The sequence below is a fragment of the Nelusetta ayraudi genome, unplaced genomic scaffold, assembly GCF_046127955.1.
Source record: "Nelusetta ayraudi isolate G7.1 ecotype Tasmania unplaced genomic scaffold, CSIRO-AGI_Nayr_v1 ptg000011l, whole genome shotgun sequence".
Lineage (NCBI taxonomy): Eukaryota > Metazoa > Chordata > Actinopteri > Tetraodontiformes > Monacanthidae > Nelusetta > Nelusetta ayraudi.
In genome coordinates, this window is record NW_027466061.1 from 17,909,654 (window position 1) to 17,935,291 (window position 25,638).

Consider the following 25,638-nt stretch of genomic DNA (forward strand, 5'->3'; position numbering starts at 1 on the left):
TCAGAGCTGTGCGCTGTAATGAACTTCTCATGTGCTTAAAGAATGATGCAGGATGCATGGCGAGACAAGTGACAGCCCCGTAATGTGTTTCCCAGCAGCCGCCCGGCGACGAGCGTTCTCGGCGTGTCGCTCGCCATAAACCCACTGGAAAATCGATGGCCGATAAAGAGTCGTGTTCAGGGGGAGCCCTCTCTGATTAATGCAGACTGTCAGGGAGCATCATTAATGTATTTCTCTTTTAAAGAAAGTGTATCAAACGCTCATCGTTTTTTTTTTTTGTTTTTTTTTTGGGGGCATTTTTTTTTCTCTCTTTCTCTCCTTTGGCTCGTTCGTCGTGAGCAGGATGGGAGGAGCTGAAATGGGGGGACAGCGCAATCGAGAGACTCTCGATTCTTCTGCTTTTATGGACTAAGATGTTTACTTGCACTGGGCTCTCGTAAATCAGATGGAGCTGCTTTGTAAAGTGCAGGAGGTGCGAATGTGCTAATAGATGTTGAAACGAGCCACGTCCGGTGAAGTTCATAGTAGTTTTGACCGTGATTAACACCTCTAGTCCTTCAAGATTATATGCTTGAAGATGCATTGGTGTCAGCCTGAGATGGGATGAATCCCATTTTCTCATCAACTGTTATCATCAGTTAGTTAATCATCTTCATATTTGGCATTTAACAATGCAATTACAGCTTTTAATCAAGTGATTATTTTTTGGGGAAGGGTGTGTATTGACTGAATTGGTTTTAAAGTAGGTAAAAAAGACCCTCACTGAAATGTCAATAATGAGAAAATGACTGAGGAAGTGATGTGGTTTATTGTTTCTTTTGCCACTTGGTAGCATAGCTAATAGAAAAACTTTTTTGAGTGTGTCAGTGTGTTTGGCACATGCATAAAATACAATACACAAACCTCCTGCCATGGTTAAAAAAAAAAAAGAAAAGCCTAAACTTCTTGGCGAATTAGCTTCTCCTTTTGTCATGGATTACACTGTAATACGGTAATTAAATAATAAAGATTTAGATATATCATTGCTTTTCTGCACAGGTTAGTGTGGTTGAGTGGACAGTGAATAATGTGAATACACTACACTGTGTTGCGATAAAAGTTGTTTAGGCTACTAGCATAGCTCAGCTCAATATTTAGATATTTTACATCAAAAAATATTATAAAGATTTTTTTAACTTTACTTTAATGCTTTTTAAGCAAGGATCAGGCATGAAAACAATGCGGACAAGGGAGGAATGCACTTGCACTTGCAGACATCTCTAGTGCATTTACATCGGCAGTGCCTGTGGACCATTCACTAAAACTTACTTTACATTAAAAAAAAAATAAACTTGACTCTGCACCAAACGGGCATCAGCATACCAAGGCATCGATCAAGGTGGCAAAGACTTTAAAGTTATCAGTCGTAATCTGGATCAATGTCGACCGTACGGGTCAATAGCCAATCGCTTGGCCGTCTTCATCTGCACACGTCAGGTTGAGATCAGGAGAGAAAAAACAAACAAAGTCGCTGTCATCACATGACAGGTTGTCCTGCATGGACTGTCTTGCGGTCCTCCCCGATGTCCTTAGCAAAGCAAGGGTTAATATCCTCTGGAGTCCAGCTGAGGATTAGGAAATGGAGGTTTAACAGCCTGTGCTAATGGTGGGTGTTTATCTCAATACTTTGTTTTGTCACTCCCCGGCTCGCTCTCATTTCCCAAAGCTGTCCCTGGAGCCTCCGCTCTTGTAATGGCTTAGCTTTCCCGAGTGCCACGGCGTGGTGGAGGGAGAGGAATAACAAGATTCTCATTTGGGGCTCCGTACACACTGCCCACAGAAACATGTATAATTGGCGCCGTTTTCATTCGGCTCTGTTGTTAAATGCGGCGGCTATTAAAGAGGTAGTGGTACCGTCGCAGTGTTTTCATGTGTTTGCCTCGTGTCGGAAGGTGTCCTTCCTGTTTGTTTGGGCATGTGTGCAGAAAACGTGTGCGTGCGTGTGTGTGTGTGTGTGCTTGAGAGAGAGAGAGAGAGAGAGATAAAGCGTGTGCTCTATCTCCCCTCCCCTCTCCTCTCTTCTCTCGGAGTTTGGTCGTGGTTCCCCCGGGGCCCCTGTCGCAGTAATGGCCTGCTCCTGATTGCTCTGATACAGGTTAGGAATATTGGCTTTAATGATGTGTAAAATGAGCAAGCAGCGCCTGTGACATTTACAGATGGCACCGCCTTGGCCTGTTCTTCCCAACTGCTCGTTAATTCACGGGAACAGCGAGCACTTCTTTAAGTGAGTGGCCCGATGGCGCGCGTGCGTGCGAGCATGGGTGCGTGCGACGCAACGCCACTCGCTGCCACCGCCACTTCTCGCACCTTGTCGCGTCTCCGTCAAAAAAAAACAACACAAAGAAAAAAGCCTGACAAGAAAAGAAGTCCTCAAGGCTGAGAGCTGTTTGCGAGTCCTCTCTTGTCACACGGGTCCCCGATGGTCTCGGAGAGGCTCAGACGGAATAGATGCTACCTGCCATGTCGGCGGCACAGCTGGACTCGGCGGCACATTCCTCCCCCAGGTGCTAATCTGCTCCACAGGTCCTTGTCGGTGCATCTGCTGCTCGTCCGCGGCGATAGAGGAATCACCGGCCTCCAGTCACCTGCCCTCTGTCCTCCCCCGGCTCACACCTTGGTTTCCAGGTCAAACAATCACCTTCAGCAGGCCCCAAGCTGCGGCGCCATAATCATAGCCAGTACTGTCTTTATTTAATGATAATTAAAAAAAAAGAAGAAAAAAAGAAGAAGAAGAAGCAGAAAATAGTAGTAACAGGGGGGGAAAAAAATTTGCAAAGCTACAATTGGGTGAATCCTTTAAAGCACTGTGGAAGGTAAGATGTCATGAGATACCATGATATCACAGCTCATATAAGAAAAGTGGGGAGATCAAGAAAACCGGGATTAACATTATTATTTATCATTATCATAGTCTGCAAAATGCTTTCTGACCATCAGATGTTGCCGAATCTAACACACGGAACATTTCAACTTCTAATTATGTCTCTAAATCTAGTCGGTCGGGAAGTTTAGAACTGGGGATTATTTCATGATGATTTTTTTCATGGTGACTTTTACTATGACAAATATATCCACCCTGCTCCGTCCTCTATGCGGCCTTATTGATTTCCCATTAGGCGACTCGGCCAAGTTGATTCAGCATAATTGCCGCCGTTTCTTTGCCGGTGCTTTAAATTGCTCGTGTCAATTATTTCCTAATTGCCAGAAAACTTGTAGACTGCCGCGTCTGGTGGACGTGGTCGGCAGGTTCGCGCTGGTGTTAATGGGACGTTCCTCCGGCTAATAAGCGGCTCGTGTCGCGAGGCTGTCGTGACAGGCACGAGCGAGACGGCTGCGCTCTGACACGCCGCTCACGCTCAGATGAAGTGTCTGCGAGGAGACGACGCCGACCTCGGCCGCATGCTTGCGCCAGGCGGCGGGAGCGCCGCGGCTCACGGCAGTGAATTGCCGCCCCCTCGGCGCTGATTTCGGCGCGCGGCAGCCGCACTGAGCGGCAGCACCTGGCTCACACGTCAGCGTTTCCTGCTGCTTTCCGCTCTTTAGCGTTGCGACGGAAGCCGAATTACATTTGTTCTCCGTTTGTACACTCATCAGTTTAAGAAGGCAGCCATCCGTCCCTTTTTTAATCTCCATAATGAAAGTGTTTTAATGCCTCCAATTTATTGGCTGGCCAGCCAACAGAATAATTAGCTGTGTTTGAGTTTTTTGTTTGGTTTTTTTTTGTTGTTGTTTTTTTTCCCAAAGATGAAAACAGGCAACGGCGAGTGCAACGTTTGTGTCTGGAAGCTGCAGATTATAATGAGATGTATTAGTTATTGTCCCTAAAGTTATATTGGACGATGGAAAACATTGATTTGGACCGCAGCTAATCAACCTCTCCTGCTTTTTCTCTCATTCTGTCACTTTCTCCTGAACGTTTCCATTCCATCAAACACATATTTTTTACCGTTTTAATCCTCGCCATCCACACAGATTCCCTACTTTTTTTTTCTGTAACTCCACCTCTAAATAAAGAGGCCTCAGAGCCGTTATTGATTCTCTGTGACCTGTAGTCGATTACACAAACTGAATCAGATAATTGAAGTCGGTGTCGAGCTAATTGGATTATTGCTTTCCCCCTGAAGAGCCGGCCCTCCGCCCCCTGCTCAGGGGTTGCTACATTAGTGGCGTCCGTCAGACATCTGTCATCTCCGGCGCAGCACGCCGTCTCGCACCGAGGTGGCCAGATTGATTGCAATTACAAAGCGTAGCCGCTTGGTTCAGGTTTCAGGTTCTCCTGGTGATTTTATTATCGTCGTCATCATCATCGCCACAATTATTTTGTTCTTTACGGAAAAACAATCCCTCTCATTTAAGAAGAGATAAAAAAGTGAATTAAATCATGTTTTGAATTCATCTTGTTTTTAAAAAACGTTTTTTAAACGCAGCCTCCACTCCGACTTAAAATAGATGGAAAAGCAGAATCGCCCCGGGACAGAGAAGCCTTCCCGTCGCCTCAGCTCGCCTCCAGTCCTCCAAGCATGCTTTATGCAAATTAGATGACTATTTGCATAGACATAATTAGGTAATTACAAATCATTTGGCTCCGCGCACAGAGCAGAGACGTTACACGAGTCACGTTGTACAGTACAGAGTTAATGAATGACTTCCGAACAGCAGAGGCATTACAGCATGTGTTGGAACATATGTTGTGTCAGTCCTCTTGTTTGAAAACGACAGGTGACATTTTCATAAATCTTAGTTAAACACAAAGAGCGAGGAGGGGAGGTAGGGGGGACAAAACTGAGTCGCTGTTTAAGAGGCAGGTTGTAGTTTTCAGTGTGCAGGAAGCTGATGGTTGCATGCTGAGGAAAATAAGCTGCTGGCTGTTGGGTTGGATTTTGCGTTATTGGCAAAGGCACACAGTCTCTTTGAATTTTTGTAAGCTGATCATTCTATTACGAGTTGTTTCTTTATTCAGAGATGTAAAACCGTGTCTTAAATACTACAGTTTGCCACAATTGTAACCAATCAATTCCAACTACAAGAGTTGCCATACAAGGTGCTCTTGGGATTATTTTTGCGGAAATGTGTTGAATTTCTAGGTGAAATTCTTGAAATGTGTTTCACCTTTTCCATTGTTTTTTGATTTATTTTTCAATGCTGAACTATTGTGAGCTCCAGTGGGATGTCAGGGAACAGGGATTTCTGTTGGCAATGTGCTTTCTGACCATTAGATGCTGCTAAATCTCACACACCGGGCGTTTAATGGCATTGTGAATTGTAAATGGTAAAAAAAAAATAAAAAATAAAGAAAATAATAATAAAGAAATCTCCAGGACAATAACATTCCCAAAAAAATCCCCCAAAAAAGATAAAAAAAAAAAAAAAATCCTGCTTGAAGGTGGTTCCAGGTTCAACACAAGGAGAATGGAGTGAAGGGAATATGGCTCCCTGAACTGTGTCCACCAACCCCATGTTCTCTGTGTTTGTCTTTGCCCCTCCAGAGCAAGAAGACTCCTTCGAGTTCATCATCGTGTCGCTGACCGGCCAGACGTGGAACTTCGAGGCGTCCACGTACGAGGAGCGGGAGCTGTGGGTGCAGGCCATCGAGAGCCAGATCTTCGCCAGTCTGCAGTCCTGCGAGAGCGTCAAGAACAAGGTGCGCGCACGATGCCGAGCGCCGCCAGTCTTCATTTAGATTCACGCTCAGCCGTGCTCGCTGTGCTCGCCCCGCCCTCACCCGCTTCAAGCTGTCACGTGTGGGAGGTTGTCAGACAGGTGCAGCGCCGTGTGTGGGGGGATCTCTTATTAGAAGTGACAGACATCAGAGATAGAACCCGGCTTGTGTCAGCATGCTGGGGAGACGCAGCCTCATTTTCATATTCATGTTTCCCCTCCTCTTCTTCCACTCTTCTCACTGGTTTTACTGTACCTCCGTTCGTCTCTCTTTTTTATTGGCTCCTCAAACAATCTGCTCATTCTGCCCTCCTTCGTTTCTCCCTTGCAGTCACGGTTAGGCAGCCAAAGTGACGCCATGGTCATTCAGTCCATACGCAACGTGAGGGGGAACAGCTTCTGTGTGGACTGTGACGCGCCGAGTGAGTATCCTCATCCGTCAACACAGTTGATTCCCCACATAATAAAGCTCCAGCACAAAAACCCAACTCTCGAAACATTCCCACTTCCAACAAGTTTATTTTTGCGACTTTGAGTTTGTGTGATTTTTACAGATTTTTCAGTCACTTAATGACTGCATAACACCTCACAGAGACAAATGGCATGTTTTAATACAGGTGATGTATGTTTGATATTTTGTGATTTTTCATTTTTTTGATGTACAACAAAGGTACCGCACAGTTATAGCATAAACGGTCCCAGTTCTGTTATTAAAAAAAACTCAGGATTAGTTCAGGTTTCCTTTTTCTCATGTAATGATTATAAAACAGAGGTGGGCAGACCTTTTGACCAGTGGGCCATAATGGGCTCTAAAATTTGACAGAGGGGCCTATAAATACATATGACAGATGTGTAGAAAACATATGTAGCTTTAATGTCAATTGAAAATGAGCAAAAACAAAGTTACCACAAAACATGTCTTTGAAGCCCCACTGTGTTTAGCTCTTTATTGAAATGGCTCTTATAACACTAAAAAAAAGGATGAAATACAGCTGTTTTATGACTTACTTACTATTAATATCATTTCTTGAAGTTCATCGGGTCGGATTAAAAAGCTTAACGGGCTGCATATGGCCCCCGGGCCATAGTTTGCCCATACATGTTATAATACAATCAGACAGCTCTTGTCATTTATAGGAAGTCATTTGATTATTCCACCTCTTGATTTTGTATTTTATTCTAACTTCTGTATTTTTTTTATATCTACCACTATTTACATCAGTTTGATTTTATCTGTTTAGTTTCAGGATCAATTATACAATTTTTATATAATACAAACATTTATACAAACATTATTATTTACAATCTAAAGGTTGTGAAGACAAGAGAAGATCTCCTCTGGCCTGTTACATCTCGCTTAACCTATATTTCCATAACTTAAAAAAATATATATGTTTTTGAAAACAAATCATCAAGTTTGAAATCTAGTCACAGTCAAGGTTAAAGTCAAAAATCCTGGTTGCATATCACAAGTCTGTCGTTGTACTGAGCTTTCCTTCCCTCCGACCCTCAGACCCGGACTGGGCCAGTCTCAACCTGGGAGCCTTGATGTGCATCGAGTGCTCCGGGATCCACCGGAACCTGGGCACGCACCTGTCCCGCGTCCGCTCGCTGGACCTGGACGACTGGCCGGTGGAGCTCAGCATGGTGATGACAGCCATCGGCAACACCATGGCCAACAGCGTTTGGGAGGGCGCCTTGGAGGGCTACAGCAAGCCGGGCAGCGACTGCACCAGGTGAGCGGAGTGCAGGTGTAGCCTAATGAAGTGCAGCGGGATTATAGAATGAGGCGGCTAATGGAGAGAAGCCGCCGTTTATTAGACAGACGCATTTCAGCAGAGCCGGTACAACAGAACGCTCCATAAGAATCAGCGGGGGTCCGCACGTGTCATTATGCCGAGCCGAGGACGGGTTCGAGGATGGCAAAAGTATTCACATTCTGTACTGAGTAAAGTAAAAAAAAAAGTACTGATTTATCTCTTTTACTTGAAAGAAAGTACACTTTCTGAAATGTACTTGAGTAAAAAGTAAAAAAAATAATAATTCACAATTAATGATGTTTCATACATATGCATTTACAATAACAATTACCAATGTTATTTGCCCCATTTTTATTTTTCTCTGTACTGAAATAGTGACCCCAAAACTGAGGAACTCTAAAATAATCTCTAATCTCTTATATTTAACTACACAACAGCAGAGTTCAAAAAGCTCCACATCAAACAACAACAGCTATAATGAGTATAAGTTATTTACTTTTAACAGAATTTGTCTATTTTAAATTAATTAATTTAAATTTTAGACTTTTAAGCACAAAAGTAACAAAAATGTTTTTCCCAAATATAAGGATTAAAAAAAGTACAGATATTTGTGTGCAAACGTAGGGAGTAAAAGTAAAAAGTTGTCAGAAAAAGAAATACTCAAGTAAAGAACAGATGCATAAAAAATCTACTTAGTACAAGTCACAAAGTATTTGTACTTGGTTCCTCCCCACCTCTGCTGATCCCAGCGTCTCTGTTGTGTCTGCGTGGATCCCCAGCAGCTGCCTCCTCCTGCCGGCCTGCCCTCCTCCTGCCCATTTCACTTGTAAACCATAAGTCACCAAGTGGCTGTTGTGTCGGCGTGACATCATTTCACAGGCGCCTGATAAATGCCCTGACTACTTCCAAATCCATCATCTCCGTCAGCCGGCATGTAGGCGCTAATCAAGACGTCACACGCGCGTAGATCCACAAAAACCGCAGGATCTTTTTGCCGCTGCTCGAAATCAAGACGCTCACGACGCGTCATGCTTTCGTTACACATTAAGAATCACACTCAAGTTTCCAAGTGCAGTCGTGCAATTTCTTTCAGTGCAGTCACCCACATTAACCCGCAGGCTCCCTTCGGTTCATGCGCTGCTACATCCGGGTCTGGACTGGATGTTCCAGCGAGATCTGATGCAGCCCAACACAAAGAAGAATTTTTTCCCAATTATTCCATCATAATATTTGACATTGCTTAAAATTTCTGGACAATCCAAAACTTTTTTACCCACTATGACAATAATAAAAAATCAGATTAGCACTTATTGACAACTCTGTACTGACTGCACTTTTTACTTCACCATGCGCTGCCTGCCGCCCTACACCAAAGACTAGCTGCCCTCTCTTTCCTTCTGAGGCACCTACATCTGCTGGTAGAATTGTTTATCTCTTGGTGACAGGTGAGACCTCATGTCCCGGGCTGACTAATGACCTGCTGTGTGGCTGTGCAGGTAATTAAGCACACCATTATGGCTTAACCGCACCCCGAGAGCCGGGCCCGAGGCCCCCGAGGTGCCGTGTCACGTATCCATCACACAGGCCCGGGTCATCGCTCTGTCTGTCACAGCACAGACTGTCTGTAGGCGCTACCTGCTGGCTGCCGGTTGTTTCAACATCGCACTCGGGAACTTTGTTACACAAAAGTGACGTAACGACAGTGTGACAACGTTTCAGCTGCTGCTACGAGTGTCGCGGAGAATTAGCAAATCTTTTATGAGGATGTGTGGTGATGTTCAGACTGTGATTTATCATATCTTTAGTAGAATATAGATTAGGATTTTTTGGGAGATGGGAGATTTGAATTTAACATCTGCTTCTAATTGTATTCGTAAGGTCTGAGCTTATTCACCGGTGGATGAATGGCAATTATTTTTATTCCGACAGTTGGGTGGTAATCTAAAACTTTATTGTCAAGAGTTAAGGTTAAAGTTTGTGGCAGGAGGAATAGTTGAGGTGACACATGATCCATATTTGTAGTGCACTGCACACCGCTTCTAATGTGCCTGCTTTTGAACAATAACAATATCATTTTTTTTTTCAAACTATTTCCATTCTGATTCTTTGTTTTCATTTTTCCTCATTTTGCTGGCAGTCTTCAGCCGGGCCATTGTGTTGCACTCTCCATCCAGTTCACAACTGAATGATGGCCTACAGTTATTTATTGAATGGTATTCGTGCCAAAGTGGTTGCTCTGCGGACTTGATGAAAGATTATTGATGTTGATTCCTCTCCCTACTTCTGTCAGTCCCCGTGTCGCCTCTGGCTTGAAGGTTCTTCATCGTCAAGGGGAGAGAAAAAAAAAAAAAAAGAATCCGATCTTATCCTGAAGCAGCATCTCCATTACTTTTCCCTGTCAAGAAATAAATCTCATTTGTGGCACAACTAATCTTCAGACAAAACACAGCAGTTGTAACAATGGCATTTGGCCACTGGTTATTGAGTTGATTATATCGCTGTGAGAAGAATGTAGCCTCGTGGGATAAACGGTCCAAAATGATTTTTTCCTCCATCACGGATGATGAATTAAAACCTGCTTTGTTTGGTTCTGTTTTTTTCTTTTGTTCATTTCATTGTTTTATATTGCGCCACAAATCCCGACCTGAGTTGCTGTCAGCGAATGCTCCACCTGAGCTCGAGCGGGGCACATGCAGGGAGGGATTTTAATTGTGTCATGGCGGTGACATGGAGCAGCTTTGTGATGGCACGCAGGCAGTATATGGCTCCCGAATCCCACTAAACATTAGTGACACCTAATCTAAACGACTCAGTAACTACCTGAGCATCAGCTCACTGTCTGATTGAATGTCTCCTGCACGGCTAGTTTTATCGCTTGCATTTTTAAAATGTAACTTAAAAGCGCTCATCCACAAGATTGGTTTAGCTTATGATATTCCGGATGGGGCGAGAACTCACTGCAGGCGTGCCGGACGCCAAGATGCTTATTTACATCCACCTTTATGTTCACGTTCATACGTGTCGCCTGATTTAAGTCAACAGGAACTATTGTCAATTTATTTCCAGTGTTATAATTTTTGTAATTTCTTATTATGTACCATTGATACCTAATGTGATCTCTGTTCGTTTGGGTTACCTGAGAGAAACATAATATAGCAATGCAAATATAACAATATTGCGGTAGATAACTTTCTTCCTTTGCGGAACTCACTGTGTCTCCCGGGCTCGGTGGAAGCCCTAATATTATCAATCATCAACCAAGTTTCATCTTTTAGCAAAAGTTTCCAGTCTGCAGACTGCAGTGTTCATTTTTTGTGGAAATATTCATTTTTACAAAATGATTTATAGTGTTTTTTTTATAGTGATTCCTCTCACAGCTTGGCAAAATGTGCATGTTAATAGTCTCGCATTATCACATGTTTAAAACCACAGTTTTTACAGTTTTGGTCCTATCATTAATCATCACAAAATGAAAAAAAAATTGGTAATCTAAAAAAAAAAGAAGAAGAAGAAGTTTATTTATCTTGGAGGAACACTCCAAGCTTTAGCTTCCACCTCAAACTGTGGCTCTCACTTGTGACATCACAAAGGGCTGAATTCCAGAATTGCGTGTTTCAGCTTTCTGAAGGGTCAATCAAGCAAAGGAAGTGGAGTGAAGGATGCACGTTCCCCGTTGACATCACAGGCTGGAGGCACATATAGGTTGCTTGGACAACATGGACATGGAGTGGCTCATAATGAAAAACACCATCAACTGCCTGTTAATAAAGACATGCGCTGCAAAGCTTGACACCTCTGTACTTTCTAAAGAAATTCCTAAACAGTAATACTCTTTATAAATGGACGCCTCACTTAAGCTCGGCTGTATTTGCTCTCATTATTTAAGAAAAGAGAGGAGCAAAAAAAAAAAAAAAGGTTGCCTCATCGCTGATGCCCGCACACAGCGATTCGAGGCGGAGTTGCTCTTTTAATTAGCGCCTGCGAGTCATTGTGTTTTGCGCGTCACCTCTAATTGCTTGGCATGTTTGTGATAGAAAACACCACAGACCATTTACACGGATGGCGTGGGGGGAGGTCCAACAGACTCACTTCCCAATCATTTTCACCGCCACACATCCACACACACACACACACACACACACACACACACACACGCACGCACAGAGACGCCAGTTCTCATTTGGACTAGATGTCCTGGAGCGTGGACGGATGTGGACGGCTATCCCTCACTGACGCGGGCCTCTCACTGTCACCCTCTGCAGGCTCTGCGCCGCCCTGGGCTACAGGCAGGTAATAGCTCTGATGAGAGCCCTCCACTTTGTTTCAGAAATAATTTGCCGCTCCTGCCGCCTGCAGGGGCTGCGTGGTAATAAAAATGAATCACGCCGCTAACCTCTCCAAACTTGGCCCGGGCCGCCTTCCTCCTTAACCCCTTGCACCTCCCTCCCCATCGCCAAGGTCTTGGCTGGCGCTCTAGATTCGGCAGAGCTCCGGCCGTTTGGTTCCGCTGCTCCACGTTTGGCCTCGGTCCCTCAAACGTAGTCCCCCCGCCCACCACCAACCCCCCCAAAAAAAAGACTTCAGGGGTACTCACAGGTTAGAAGCGCCGGAACGGGGACTCTCCAAAGAGCTTTCAGAGTGGCCTGCCTTGCCAGAAGCCCTTGAGGAGAAGGAGTAATTAATTAAGACGGATGCATGACCGGCTCTCGCCGTGTCCTCTCCTGCACCCTCTCCCCTCACACGCTTCCCCTAAATGAAACCCACAGGTCAGTAATTAGCCCTGTGCGTGAGAAGTGGTGCCGCCGCCGCTAATTGTCCGCATGCCGCTGGGTTTTCAGAGCGGGCTTAGCTGTCACAGACAGACTAACTTATGACCTACTCAGACCGCGCAGTTTCCTACCAATATTCACAGTTTTTTTTTGCTCAAGGCCTAGTTTGCCAAAGATTAGATTTCACCCATTTTCTAACTCAACATTTTTCCAGTGTGTGGAGCCAAATCCAAATAGCTGTTCCCCACCCATTGTCGGCACAATGGCCGCCTATTGTGGCTAAAAACGAACAAGGTCTCGTGGTATCTGTGGGACGTGGGAGTCCGTTTTGCCTCAAAGTAGCTCAAGACATGGCTATTGGCTCCAATTTGGGACATTATCTCGCTCAAGCCTCCAGTTTTGACCTGCACGGAACAGTGCAAGTGGGAGCATGTGGGTTGTGGGTAACTGTTTTTAAATTTAAAAAAAAAAGGGGGGGGGGTATTTGGAGACATAAGATTGATTCTTAACACAACACATCACAAATGGATGTTGAGTCCAAAAAACATTTCCACCACTGTATTTTCAAGAGTTATTGCAAACATGCACTCTGTCTCTGAGGCTGAGGACATTTTGGTTAAAAAAAAAAAAGATAATCAAAAATTGGTGGTAATCAAACTGTAGAGTGTTTCAAACCACAAACAATTAGACTGGGGACTTTTTTCACATTTGAGTCCAGTGCGGCATTGCACTTTCTCTGGTAGGAATTGTATCTCCCTTTTCCCCATTTTCACTGTGTCGGGCGCACACACAAATTGAGGGGACGGGTGAACTTTCCCTTTTTTTAAAGTGAAGCGGTCTGCCTGATGAACCAAGTGGGACATGTGTTGCCATCCCCCTCGGCCCTGCGTGAGAGGCGAGGATGGGGGGGTGGTGGTGAGGGTGGGGGTGGGGGTTCAGCAGGGGTTAACAGCATGAGCATTTAAGAGTGTTAGTCTTCCTGGCACAAAAACGCAGCCACTCCATCACCAGGAGTCTGACAACCTCATTAATGTCACAATATATTCGTCTCTTGCCTCTGCCTGCCCGCGACCCTCCAGATGCTCTGACACTGTCATCCACCCCTACAACCCACCTCCCCCGCCCCACCGCCGTAAGCCACGTCGACACGGCCACCTTTTGAATCCTCCTCATCTGTTCTTGGAGACAAGTGGAGCGGCATCCATTGCGCTTGTAAAAAATATTTGTCTTCATTCTTCTGCAGCTGTTCCTCTCCGTCTCCACCACACTGTACCGGCTGGATGGCGAAAAGAGGCGGGGGGCTTTTTTTTTTTTTTTTTTTTGCTCTTTTCGCTCCAACGTTTACTGTCTTGCTCCTTCATTTCTCGCCCCTAGCAACCTTTGATGCTTTGGGGCCCTGCTCTCTGTCCCCGTTGTGTGCCCTGTTTTTTTTTTCCCTCTGTTTTTTTGTGTTCATCTCTGCCGTTTCCCCTCCGAGCCCCCTCTCTGTCTTTCTGCTGCCGTCCCTCTCCCGCCCCAACTCGTCCCTCCCCTCGGTTTGTGGATGCGAGGCTGCATGGGAAACGCTTCCACACGAGTTACCACCACCCTGCCGGGGTTTGTTCAAGCTGGTCAAACCCTTGGAACTCCCACCCAGCCCCTCCACCCCCAACTCAACCATTTCTCCCCTTCACTGCGCCTATTTGATGTGTCCGCCACCAAGTTGGACCATTACAGAAAAGTGGGAGGAGCCCCAGGAAGCTTTGATTGTTCAGGACGACTCTGCATGGGTTTGAAAGATGGACATGTGGTGGGACGGACACCCTCCCTGCCCCCCACCCCCGTCGGACCAATGCACCTTTATGGCGGGCAATGGGATTGGCCAGCCTTGTGGCTACTACCCGGCTGGCTCCGCCCCTGCTGTCTCAGTTTCCCTTTCCCTTCTTCTGGATTCCTGCTCGCCTTTGTCTTTCAAGCTTGACTAATTATCCTTGTTTGTCCCTCTTTATTTGAGTCCAGTCATGTGTTCTTGACTCCGTGGGCTGGGTTTTAGGAGAATCATTCCGCCATTTGCCACTTAATTAAGTCAGGGTCAGGATCCATTGCTCAGCGGAGAAGTGAAAGGACAGAGTTCTAATAGAATTGGAAAAGAGGCCTTTCTCTACTGTTAAGGCTGCCTTTATCTCCGTGCTCTTCGCATTGGCAAATGAAAGGGGATACCAGCTCAGGACCCGAGTCCCATTTCCAACCTAGAACCCAGCATACAGTTCTGATGTTTTGCCTTGCGCACTTTGTAATAACTTTTGAAATAACATTGGGTCGTAAAGTGTCGAGATCACTCTGGGTTAGAGCTCTTGGCAGAGCTGAAGCAGCTTGTTTTTCGGTCGAAGGAGACACAGGCATTTTTATTGGGAACCCCAGCTCCCCCCTGTCCCCCAAGCAACAGAGAAATTTAGAGCAAGCATGCGCCAAAGCTGTACCAAGGCTGGAGGAAACCGACGGTGCCATCGATGCTTGTATGTTTCAGGTTGCTGGATCAGTCGGAATCCCCAAATATCCCGTCTTTGAAGACTCTCCTCTGTCCAGTCCCTCCACCCCCCTCTGTCCCGGTGCTTTGACATGCTAAATTTGCTAATTTTATTTTTCTTCCTCCTGCAGAGAGGAAGCGATCTCTCTAGAGTCTCAGCTCCCGCCCCCTCCCCCCTCCCGACTGTCTAAAGGCTACCTCTGTTTGCATTGCTTTTTCTGTTCCAAACAAAAGACAGAGGTGGGATTACCATTTCAGTTCTCTTCAGGAGCTTTTCTTTCAAGTGGAGGCTGCTTGGAAATTAAAAAAAGAACACAAAAACACTTTTGGATTTCACATTGTTTTGTTTCTCCTAATAGCTGATGTGAGGAGGAGTACGGCTTGCATTAAGCGCTTGGCGTCAGCGGCGAGAGAGGCGGTGCTTTCCTTCAGGTCTGCAGGGCTGAATCTGTAGCGGAGGATAACAAAGTGTCCTCGGGGCTCCTTTCTGAGATGTTGACGTCTTCTTAATGGCCCTCTTCAGCCTTTTTTTGCTTCACATCTTGGTGCCAACTTTCTGCCTCATTTAGCTCATATCAATGCACTGGGCTCTACACATTCTGCATCTCATTCATGGGCTAGCTTTCTGAGACAAACTTTGGACCACAGAAGTGCTCAATAGATGTTTTGTTTTTTTTAACCCCCGAAGAATACGTGGATTTATTGTTGAAGGTTTTTTTTTCATGTCTTTAGGACTGCAGTTAAGGTTTCAGTGGGGAAATACGGAATGTTACTCACCGGAAATAAGATGGGAAGGCGGGACAGCCCCTTCCTGTCACAAGCAGTCCGCTAGTATAAGGCCAATTGATTTGCTAACAGGCTTGTCCTCACATAATGACTGAGTGGGGATTAATGGAGGGCTTGCACAATAAAACTCTGAGCCAATGTAATTGCCTGCCATTAGGGCTGTTTTGTTGCTCACATAATACCCACATCTTAAAGAAGACTTTCGTATAGTTCAGTGACGAACTTCCCCTCTTGAAATGTGCCCATATGCTCTCCAACTGAAAATGACTCAGAGACTGTTGGAAGATGTGGAGTGTTACTTTTATTATCTGATTGCTGCCCTTTCGTAGTTTGTAAATCCGTGTTCTGACGTTGACAGAGGCTTTCAGCGAGTCCTCAGCCCTTCAGTTTGGGGTGGTGCCAGGTCCCCTTTTGTGGAAGACAGAGGGACAGGGAGAGAGAGGGAGAGAGCATGCTCTGCAAAGTTAGCAGGGCAGCTGACGTACACTTCTAAAAATGGTTGCTGTCTGTTGGTAGGTTGATAGCTTCAACACCTAGCTGCAAAGGTCGCGACGAAGGAGAGTGACTCATGTTGACATGTTTTCTCCTGGAATTATATGCACTATTCACTATATCATGTAGTATTTATACAGAATTAAGGAAGATTTGCAAATCTGTTTTGTTTTCACTTTCCATGGTAAAAAATGAATAAAAGCATGTTTAGGCCTGTGTTTGCTGCTTCCTGCAAATATGTTTGGCTTTAACATACTGCCAAAACCAGTGCTTTGCTGAACAAGCCAATTGTTTGTAAGTGGCTAAAAATAGGTCCAGGCCGTCTGGTTGGGTTGTTGCCAATCTAGAGGAAGTATCAGTGCCCCTTGTGACATCATATCAGAGGACTGATTCCCAGGATGTTTAAAATAGTCTGTGACAAATACCATTTACAGCTTTCCCATTTATTTGGTGAAACTAGTAGATAACAATAATAATAACAGTAAACTTTTTTTTTTTATTTGTGAATTTTTTTTAACGGGCCTACAGAAGAAAACAGGTAGCATAGTAAAAACTGGTATATAATAGACCAATAGAGTCCTCATCCATTTATAATGATTTGCAGCAGGAACAAAAAGAATCCAGTTATACGGTGCGTGGCCCTCGCTAATCTTCGAATTACAATAAATGATAAATTCTGTGTAATTTAATGGGTCCGTGTGCTGCTTCATTGCTCATCTAAAAGTTGGAGTCGATAATTAGAATGTGTGGCCCTTTTTTTTTCTTGTCGATTATGATGATGTCCAGAGTGTCAGTTTCCCGTCATGCTGCCGCTCCTCAGTCCTGCTGATAGAGAACCCCCACGGGAGCCTTGTCACTCCGGCGGGCGTCGCCTTCAACTTGTCCGTACAAACCCTCTCCTGTCTGTCACTCACCCACCACATCCAAACAACAGCCCTTTTCTGCTGCCCTTATCTCACCGGCTGACGGGGTCACCGGGTTAGCGCCACTCTGGGCATGCCCAGTCATTGGCTTATTGATATTGATTTTTCTTCTTTTTCTTTCTTATTTGCACAGTTTGAGAATGAATGGAGGGGAGTCAAGATGGAGAGCACTAGATAGAGTTCCGCCAGGCGATAGAGGAGGGGGAGCCTTCCCCACGGTTTCTTTTCTCTGCTACTTGCTGGAGCGAAGGAGCCGCCGCATCCCTCCATCCCTCTCTGGCTGCCATTCAGCCCCATCGATCTGACTCCGGGCCCAGCCGCCCCCGAGGGAGGTCTGGGCTTGCAGTCACACAGCCGCTTTTGTGGAGGGGGATCCACCAGTTGAGACTGACAGCCGACAGCGCTGATAATAAAAAAAAAAAAATACATCCCCCTTCTGCCCGTATTGTCTGCGGCAGACATGCTGTTCGGGATGTGTAACCTTTAGAAAGCAGGCCAGGCTCCAACCGTCACACTGTCGACCGTAATCGCCAGAAAGTGGAATGTTGCCCTCAGCATCGCGCCCTTTGGCATTCTGACATCTCTGCAGCCAATCTCGCTCTATTATTTCCCACTGTGATAGCGGAGGCCACTGCCTTCTCCCGTGCTCAAATCAGTCTGGAAATGTCACTTTACATTCGCGAGTCTCTCCGGCCAATTACAATAATCCTTCCCTTGTGTGTTTGCGCTCCGTCCTCACCCCTTGCCTTCCTCTGTCAATAACTGCCACCAAACTACCAGTTCTCTGTTTCCAAAGTTCTTACACCTTAAGTTCCCAATCTCTCGCGACATCGTCGCCACGTCCACCACTTCCTGCCTGACCCGAGCTGTCCCTGTCACTTCCTTTCCTCCAGGGAGGAGAAAGAACGCTGGATCCGAGCCAAGTACGAGCAGAAGCTGTTCCTGGTGGGCCTCCCCCAGTCGGATGTGCCCCTGGGGCAGCAGCTGCTACGCGCCGTGGTGGAAGATGACCTGAGGTTTGTGGTGCTGCTGCTGGCACACGGCACCAAGGAGGAGGTTAACGAGACCTACGGGGACGGAGACGGACGCACAGCTCTGCACCTCTCCTGCGCGATGGCCAACGTGGTCATTACTCAGCTGCTCATCTGGGTGAGTTCAGTCACATAGCTTTTGCACTTCATACTTTATATCTTCAGTGAAAAAGTATGTGGGGTGTGCAGGTATACAAAAATCACTCGGAATCAAACACACCTTGGGATGGGATGACAAACCCTTGACATCCTGACCAACACCATATTTGTGGCAAAATGGCATTGGCTAACATTGGTACCTGTTATCCAAGGAGAAGTAGTGGTTCAGCAAAAACCCAACACAACTGAGACTTGACACTTTGGATTACTGCAATATGCACCAAATGTAATCAATCATAGCATACTACATATGCATTTACAGCTTTGGGTATCAGGTAAGTAAGTCCGTATTGTAAAAGGTGCCATTTGCACACAAATACAGGCATAGTGAGGAGAAATGGCCTGGGTGATGTAACTGCTTGTTAAGTTTTCAGAATTTACTAAATTTTTGTTAGTGTATTTTTTTCTTTTTTTCACTTAAATTGAAATTAGATTGCACAAAGTGTTTGAGAGAAACGACACCAAGATGTTTTATTTTTTGACAGCCTCCACAATCATAAGAGTGTCCCCATTCATCTCTCAGCACGACAGTTTTAAAGGTTGTCCTCACAGTCTCAAAGTGCTGTTTGGGGGGGTGGAAAATTATGTTTTTTCCCCAGACCACGAAAGAAGGGCACTGGAAGATTCCTTTTAAAAATGAAAGGTTACAACACATTGACTGGTTTAGAGACATGGTCTAAAACCAGAAAACGACTGTCTGTCTCTATCTTTCAACTTGTATGAGTGGGAGGGGTGGCATGAGATCAATGTAAATAGTTATTGGATAGCGATACATTAAATGTGCCACAAAATATGTTGCGGGACTTGTGAATATCACTGTCTGGCCCACCCAAGTAACTTTGGTGTGGGGGAAGCAGAGATGGCCACACACATATAAGTTGAGCATACGGTCATCCAAAAGTTGAAAAACTTGACTTGGATATAATAATTCAGAAACAACAATCTCAATGTGGGCTTGTGATGACATTTGCAACAGATTATAGACACTGGTCAAGATTGAAGCGGCTGAAGAATGTGTGTGGTGTGGGGGATGAGGTTGAAACAAAAAAATTTAACTGCCTTGTGGGAAAACTTGTAAAACAAGTATATTAGTATTTGTTTCTTTCTTGTTGACAAAAGCATAAAACAAAAAAAAGTTTCCATATTGTACTAAATTCACTTCAGTAATTAGTTCACCACTGTATGTCTTCTTTCAGTTAATTCCAAAAAAATTAGAAGGTGCATGTTCCCCACTTGCTTGTCACACTGACTCCACTGACTCCTAACTCGTGCCTCCAACAAATTAATGACAGAACCACCAGCCAACTGTTAGCACTTTAACTTTTAAACATGCAGACGGTCGGACAAAACATCATTTTTAGCTTAAGTGGGCTGTAAACATAGGGCTAAATAGGCTGTGTTGTGACTATGGAGACTATATAGAGGTTTGGATGATTTACTGCTCCAGTGGGATTGAGCATCAACAGTATACGTTGGAAAAAAGGGCTTAATACCTTTAAATTATATATTTAAAATTAGTGTAAAAAAAAAAAAAAGATTATGATTAAACATTTGTCTTATGGCGAACAGATGATGTTTTGTTTTTTTAAAATCTGCTTCGCACGTCCATGTTGACTCCTCAAACCTCGCCGTGTTTCCCCCCACAGTACGGCGTAGACGTGAAGAGCCGGGATGCTCGCGGTCAGACGACGCTGTCCTACGCCCGGCGGGCAGGCAGCCAGGAGTGCGTGGACATCTTAGTTCAGCACGGCTGTCCCAACGATGCGGGGAGCCTGACGTCCGTGGCCACGCCCAACATGAGTCGCCGCAACCCCAACATCAACAACAACAACGCTCAGTGTGAGCTGAACCGCAGCATCAGCATCATGTAGGAGGCAGTGGGACACCAGGAACCCTGAAGCTTCCTCCTCCTCCTCCTCTCGGTCTCTTCCTGTGCTTCACACTGTAACCCGACATCGGTACCAAGGGAGAGATCGCCAGAGAGACAGATTCATAATGGGCATTTGATATTCTGACTTTGTACATCAATGGTTTTTTGTTTCGTTTGTGTCTTGGGTTCATTCATTCTGGTTCCGACGTGGTCCAAATCAGCTTTCTTTTATTTATTTTTTTTAGTTGACTTACTTTGGCGTTCACATCGTCCACCCTGCGAAAAGCATTTCCATCATACTTTGTTCTTTTTATGTCTTCCCCACCTCGTCTGTGCCACCAAGTAATCTAGCCATAATCGTGAACTTCCCACAAATGATGGAACCTGGTTATAGTAACAACATGAAACTACGAGGAATTAGTTTCACAATTGTCAAAACAATGTGGGAAATATGAGAAACTTCATCTTTCATGGTATCGTTGGCTGTTAGTAATGATCCATGTCTTCAGCGCACCATCAGACTCTTGGCATATTATTCAGACACAAAGGCAAAGCAATTACAGTTGCAGAGCGCAAAAGGATTTAGACACTTAATTCACAGGAAAAAGGATGCGGGTCGTCATAAAGGAGTTGATTGCAGAATTCCTCTCGGGTGAGAGTGAGTCATTTCCTTCGCCACCCTTATCGTGATCCTTCACTAAAAGTGTCCATGACGATAAAGGAATTAAGGGGTTTAATGTTTTATGACCACCGTGGCAGACTGCTTTGTCAGCTTGCCTCTTCAATCAGAATCCATTCAAACTCAAAGTCCTGATTAAAGCGGCAAAAATTGTACTTTTGTGTCATCTTCGTTGGAGTATTCCCCCCCCCCCCCCCCCATTGACCAGACCGTGGTTCATAATTGTTTGACGGGATTCGAAACTAAAGTGCACGCAGACTGAAATGTCTCTTCACCTCCTGTAAACCAAAGGCTGTCAAAATTGTTTCTCGTGCGAGCGTTTTCTTGTTTTTGCCCCCTTTGGACCTCTTTTGCTGAAATACTCACGTGGTGCTGTTTGTGCGCGTGTCCCTGCATAAGCATTTGTTTCGTGTGCGCTCTTCGGTCTCTGTCTGTAACCGTATTCAGCAGGGAGAGCCACCGGGCATTTGTGTTCATAAACATGGGAGAGATTACGCTGTTGGGGCAGAAGAAGAAAACAAAAGAAAAACTATTCTGGGATGTGACTTTGTTTTTGTACAGCCATCTGTAAAATGAAGTACTTACTGTTCCTTCGCCATATTCCTTGTAAACGCAGAGAATAACTGATGTTTAATGGTTAAAAAAGATTTATTTTTTTTTCCCCAAAACCTGTGGCCCATTCCCTTCTTCTGAGAAGCTGTTAGTCTGATGGCAGGTTGTTAGCAAGTTATGAGTTGATTGTGGAATTAAAATGATCCCGGAGTATCATAGAGGTAAGCGTTATTATCATTATTTCTCTTTGCATTAGCGCAAGTGTACAGTGTTACGCAGAAATAATAGGCAAATTCATTTGTCATCAATAAGATTACAATGAAACTTAAATTCTGGTACAGCGTGCGCAAGGTCATCAACAGTTTTACTCCACTGCCATTGTTAGGATGTGATCTGCCCTAATTTAACAAGTTTTGGATGTATGTCTACAGTGCAAGTTCATGACTTGGTTGCCTGATTTTCTCAACTTATCTTTTGCTTTCTAACTTAGCTTTTCTGTTTCAGAGTGCACACAGAGCAGATCTATGGCCACAAGAGGTTGCTTGTTAACATTTAGGGAAATTTTATTTTCTTGGATAGATGTTTGTTCAGGACGTTGAGAACTCTTAACACGCCTTTGTGTTAAAACAGCACTATGTCTTGATACCGTGGAGATTTTAAATGAGCTTTTAAAAATATTTTTTTGATCCATTGACTTGTAACAGGAAGAATAGCAGCCACACAGAAGGCCAAGCTTGTCTGGTTGCCTGTCCAGCACATTCACACATCAGCAGTAATCATGTAGTGTTGCATTAAGTGCAAATGCTAAAACGTGTCTGACTGGCAAGCTAAAGTTTCAAACTTTGAAAACGCAGTAAAAACACATTTAGATATGTGTTTACAAGATAAGAACAGACAAAATAACAAAATATTTTTGTTAAATTTTGAGGTAATGGTCGGTAGATCTCTAAACATCTAGTTATAAACGCACCTCTGTGAATCCCATCTTCATGCCAGCTAAGCTAACTGCTTTGTAGCTGTGGCTCCAAACTTACCGCACAACAAAAAGTTTGGCAGGTATTTTCACAGCAAGAAAACAAGCATACAGGAACTTGTTGTATTATTTCTTTCAAAACTCCCAAAAGGGCAATTAAACCAACCAGATACCTTCATGTACTTGCACTGTACATCGGTACTTGCCTTATTTCTGGTTCCTACTTGATCTACTTATGTCACTACGTACATTTCAGAGACCGAGGGGACTGCAAAGATGTTTAATGTCTGTAGTGATGACCTGAACCCTTATTTACAAAGATGTGTATACTAAACAAAAATTGCCTGTTCTTTCTCCCCAAACTCAACATGAAGTTTACATACTAGTTTTAGGACTTCACCTGAGAAGCAAAGTGGTTTAAGGTCAGCGGTTCTCTTGATCCATGAACTATGTTATAAAATGTCATCCTTGTTTCTCTTTAGGCCTATTTTTATGGTACGTCTACTTGGTCTCGACGTGACCCAGCCCACCTTCGGTACTTGTGTATAATGATGTACATTTGACATATTTATAATGCAGTATGTAAATATCTATTTTGTTGGTTTTGTTTTGGGTTTTTTGTTATTTTGTTCAAGGTATTTTTTTTCCTATTGTAATTTCTTTACTTTCAGAACGTGAAGCAAAGCAAAAGCTAAAGAGTAACATGATGTATGCTTGGATGCTTGGCTGACTGTTGACCTAATAATAAACAATCCAATAAAACGATGAAGCCTTCCCTGAATTCAAGGGAAATCGACACATTTGTCTCATGTAGGTGTCGTTCATTTGTCACCTTCCACACATGACCCGCCCATGCCTGAGTGTACTCTCCCATTGAACAAGATCTCCTGTCTGCTTTTTATCATGTTTTCATTACGGTACCACTCAACATTCAGTCTTGCTAATGTGTGCGCGCCAACTCCACCGAGCCCGCCTTGAGGTAAGTAAAGTGACCTCCACTTCCTGATTGGGGGGCACCCCCCAACACTTGCTGAAAGAGGATTAAGATAAAGAGCCAGGCTTAGTGTCAGGCAGCACAACACCACCGAGAAAAGTGAATGGGTGTCGGTGTTTAGAGGAGTCAAGCTCCAACTAATCCACTTCTTATTTCCTGCTAATCTCGTCTCGGCATATCTTCATCCCCTTCCTCTCTCTGTTGGCCGGCATTGTCGGAGCTTTATCACCTGCTTTCTCTCTGTTGCTGTTTCCCCTTCCTGCCCTCGGTGCCGCTCTGACATGGAGCCACAATGCACAGAGTCGCGCTTAAAGGCCCTTGGCACTCATTTAATAAAGCAGCCTCCTAACTGGTGGCTGTCAACATTATGCTGATAGTCTCAAACCGTGTTAGCAATGCCTGTAAATTGCCTCCCAAGAAAATGAGCCTAATTGCTGATTTTTACAGTGGAGCAGACAGTTCCACATGCTCTGCTCTCTGGCAAATTTCCTGGAATGCAGTGTTTTCACTTGGGCACTAAAAACTTACTTGAGAAAGGACGGTGACCACGCGAGATGAGGCAAAACAGGAAAAGACACAAATACGAGGCAGTGTGTTGTTTTTGTTTAGCTAGTGAGAGGCATCTTTCCGCTCTTCTATTAATGCTGTATATTACGTGTACATGATCAATGTGTTTCTGCAACTGAATGCATTCAACGATGCAAATCGTACAACAAAATCATCAAAGATTTCAATTCAGAGCGGCACAGAATAGATGGCATCACTTCTTACTTAGCTATGTATCATGTATATGCAGCGCACACGTCATCATGCTAGCTCACAAATTTCCTTCGGCATTTTCACAAAGGGGAGAGAAAATCTGCGGCCAATAGCAAACTCCCAGCTATTTTCAAGTTGCCTTTTGACGTCTGTTATCGTTTCCACGTGAGGGGGGAAATTCAAATGCCTGTAAGGTACTTGCCTTTATGCTGTATGAAAATTAGGTGTTGGTTACGCTACCTACATTATTTTTGCCATCATCCATCTTTTTCTTGATTGGCTGGTATTAAGTTAGAAGTGCTTTTTGCAAATTGTTGTAAAAGGTTTTCGTACCCTATCTATGTCAAGACCTGTTAAGATGATATTTTTACGTATCTGGTCACCAAGAGTTAAAGAAAAACTATCAACTGGTAACAAAGGTTCTTTGAACCACAGACATTTGACCATTTATTATTTAAGACTACTTGGGCCTGGACCTTTTTTGTATTTTTAGCCTCCTGTTTGCAATCTGCAAAAATACTTCCTGCTAAAAGTGGTGCTTTGTTGAACCTTCACTGTTTTAAAGGTGACAAAAGTAACACCGAACTGGAGTTCTCATCATCTGTATCAGTGAATTTTGTGATGTCACCAAGGGTTCTGATTTCCAGAACTGTCTGCTGAGCTCTTAGCTCTTACTATAAGTGGAGCAAGCAAAAGAAGTGAAGGGAGAACTTTTCTACTTACTTGGGAGTTCATTGGCATGTTCTTAAGAAATCTTAGTGAATTTTGCATAATACGAGATCTTTAAATTGTGAATGACTTTACATACAACCTGCCGATGCTCGGTTGTTACGCTGCTGGCTAGAAACATAAAAACTTTCCAGAGTTTAGGGAATTTTTGCAAACACAAAGTAATTTTCAAGTCAAAACAGCTCCTGTCACTCCAAGCAAGGCCTTTTCACGCAAATCAATGATTTATTGGTGAAGTAACATTGAGTTTAAAGGCAGCTCTTCAGGGGAGTTAATTCATCAACACTGTGATGTATTTCTTAAATCACACAGTCATTTGTTTCACATCATTTGATTAATAACACCTAAAAATAATAATAAAAAAAAAAAAAAAAAAACGACCTGTAATTTATTACCATCCTTCTCGGCTTTGCAGTTAGCTCAGATTTGCTGCCGTGTGTTTTGATATTTCATCAGGGCCTGCTAAGCAGTGAGGAGGGCTCTCTGCCGCCCACCTCTCCTCAGACAAATTGCCTGCGAGATTGCAGAGGTGGGTCTGAGGCTGATGGATGGTTACACAAAGACCTGATGAGACCGTATTTGCAAACATTAAATCCATATTTCCATAACACGCGTGGAGCCGCCCGGCTACGAGCCTCCTTGGCTGCTCTGACGTCGGCGACGTGGCTCTGACACGGCGGCCGCCCGGATCGGGAGAACTTGTTGCCCCCCCCCCCCCACCACCACCACCACCATGCGTCACCCTTATAACCTCTTTAACCAGTAATTATATCCACCCTGCTCCTTCCCTCCGACCACCTCCGCTCTTCCCCGCGGACCCGAACATCCATTTATCAATTTCAGCTCCATCATGTCTGCCCAGTACATGCGTGTCGCTCCCCCTCTGCCCTCTCGGCCTGACCCGCACTCATGTCTTCATTCACATTTCCATATTGTCGAGGCCCCTCGCTAATCAGCGC

At 44.5% G+C, this 25,638-nt stretch overlaps 1 protein-coding gene across 3 annotated transcripts in view; it reads left to right on the forward strand.

Annotated features, from left to right (window-relative positions):
- The window catches only part of agap3 (ArfGAP with GTPase domain, ankyrin repeat and PH domain 3), a 115,983-nt gene extending 92,988 nt beyond the window's left edge, over positions 1 to 22,995 (forward strand). For all 3 annotated transcript variants that reach the window (XM_076021577.1, XM_076021578.1, XM_076021576.1), the window contains exons 14-18: positions 5,526 to 5,680; positions 6,029 to 6,119; positions 7,211 to 7,433; positions 17,827 to 18,082; positions 19,770 to 22,995. In XM_076021577.1, coding sequence (XP_075877692.1) covers positions 5,526 to 5,680; positions 6,029 to 6,119; positions 7,211 to 7,433; positions 17,827 to 18,082; positions 19,770 to 19,994 — 950 coding nt within the window. In that variant the 3' untranslated portion in view covers positions 19,995 to 22,995. The remainder of the gene's footprint in view (positions 1 to 5,525; positions 5,681 to 6,028; positions 6,120 to 7,210; positions 7,434 to 17,826; positions 18,083 to 19,769) is intronic.
- The last annotated feature ends 2,643 nt before the right edge of the window (positions 22,996 to 25,638 follow it).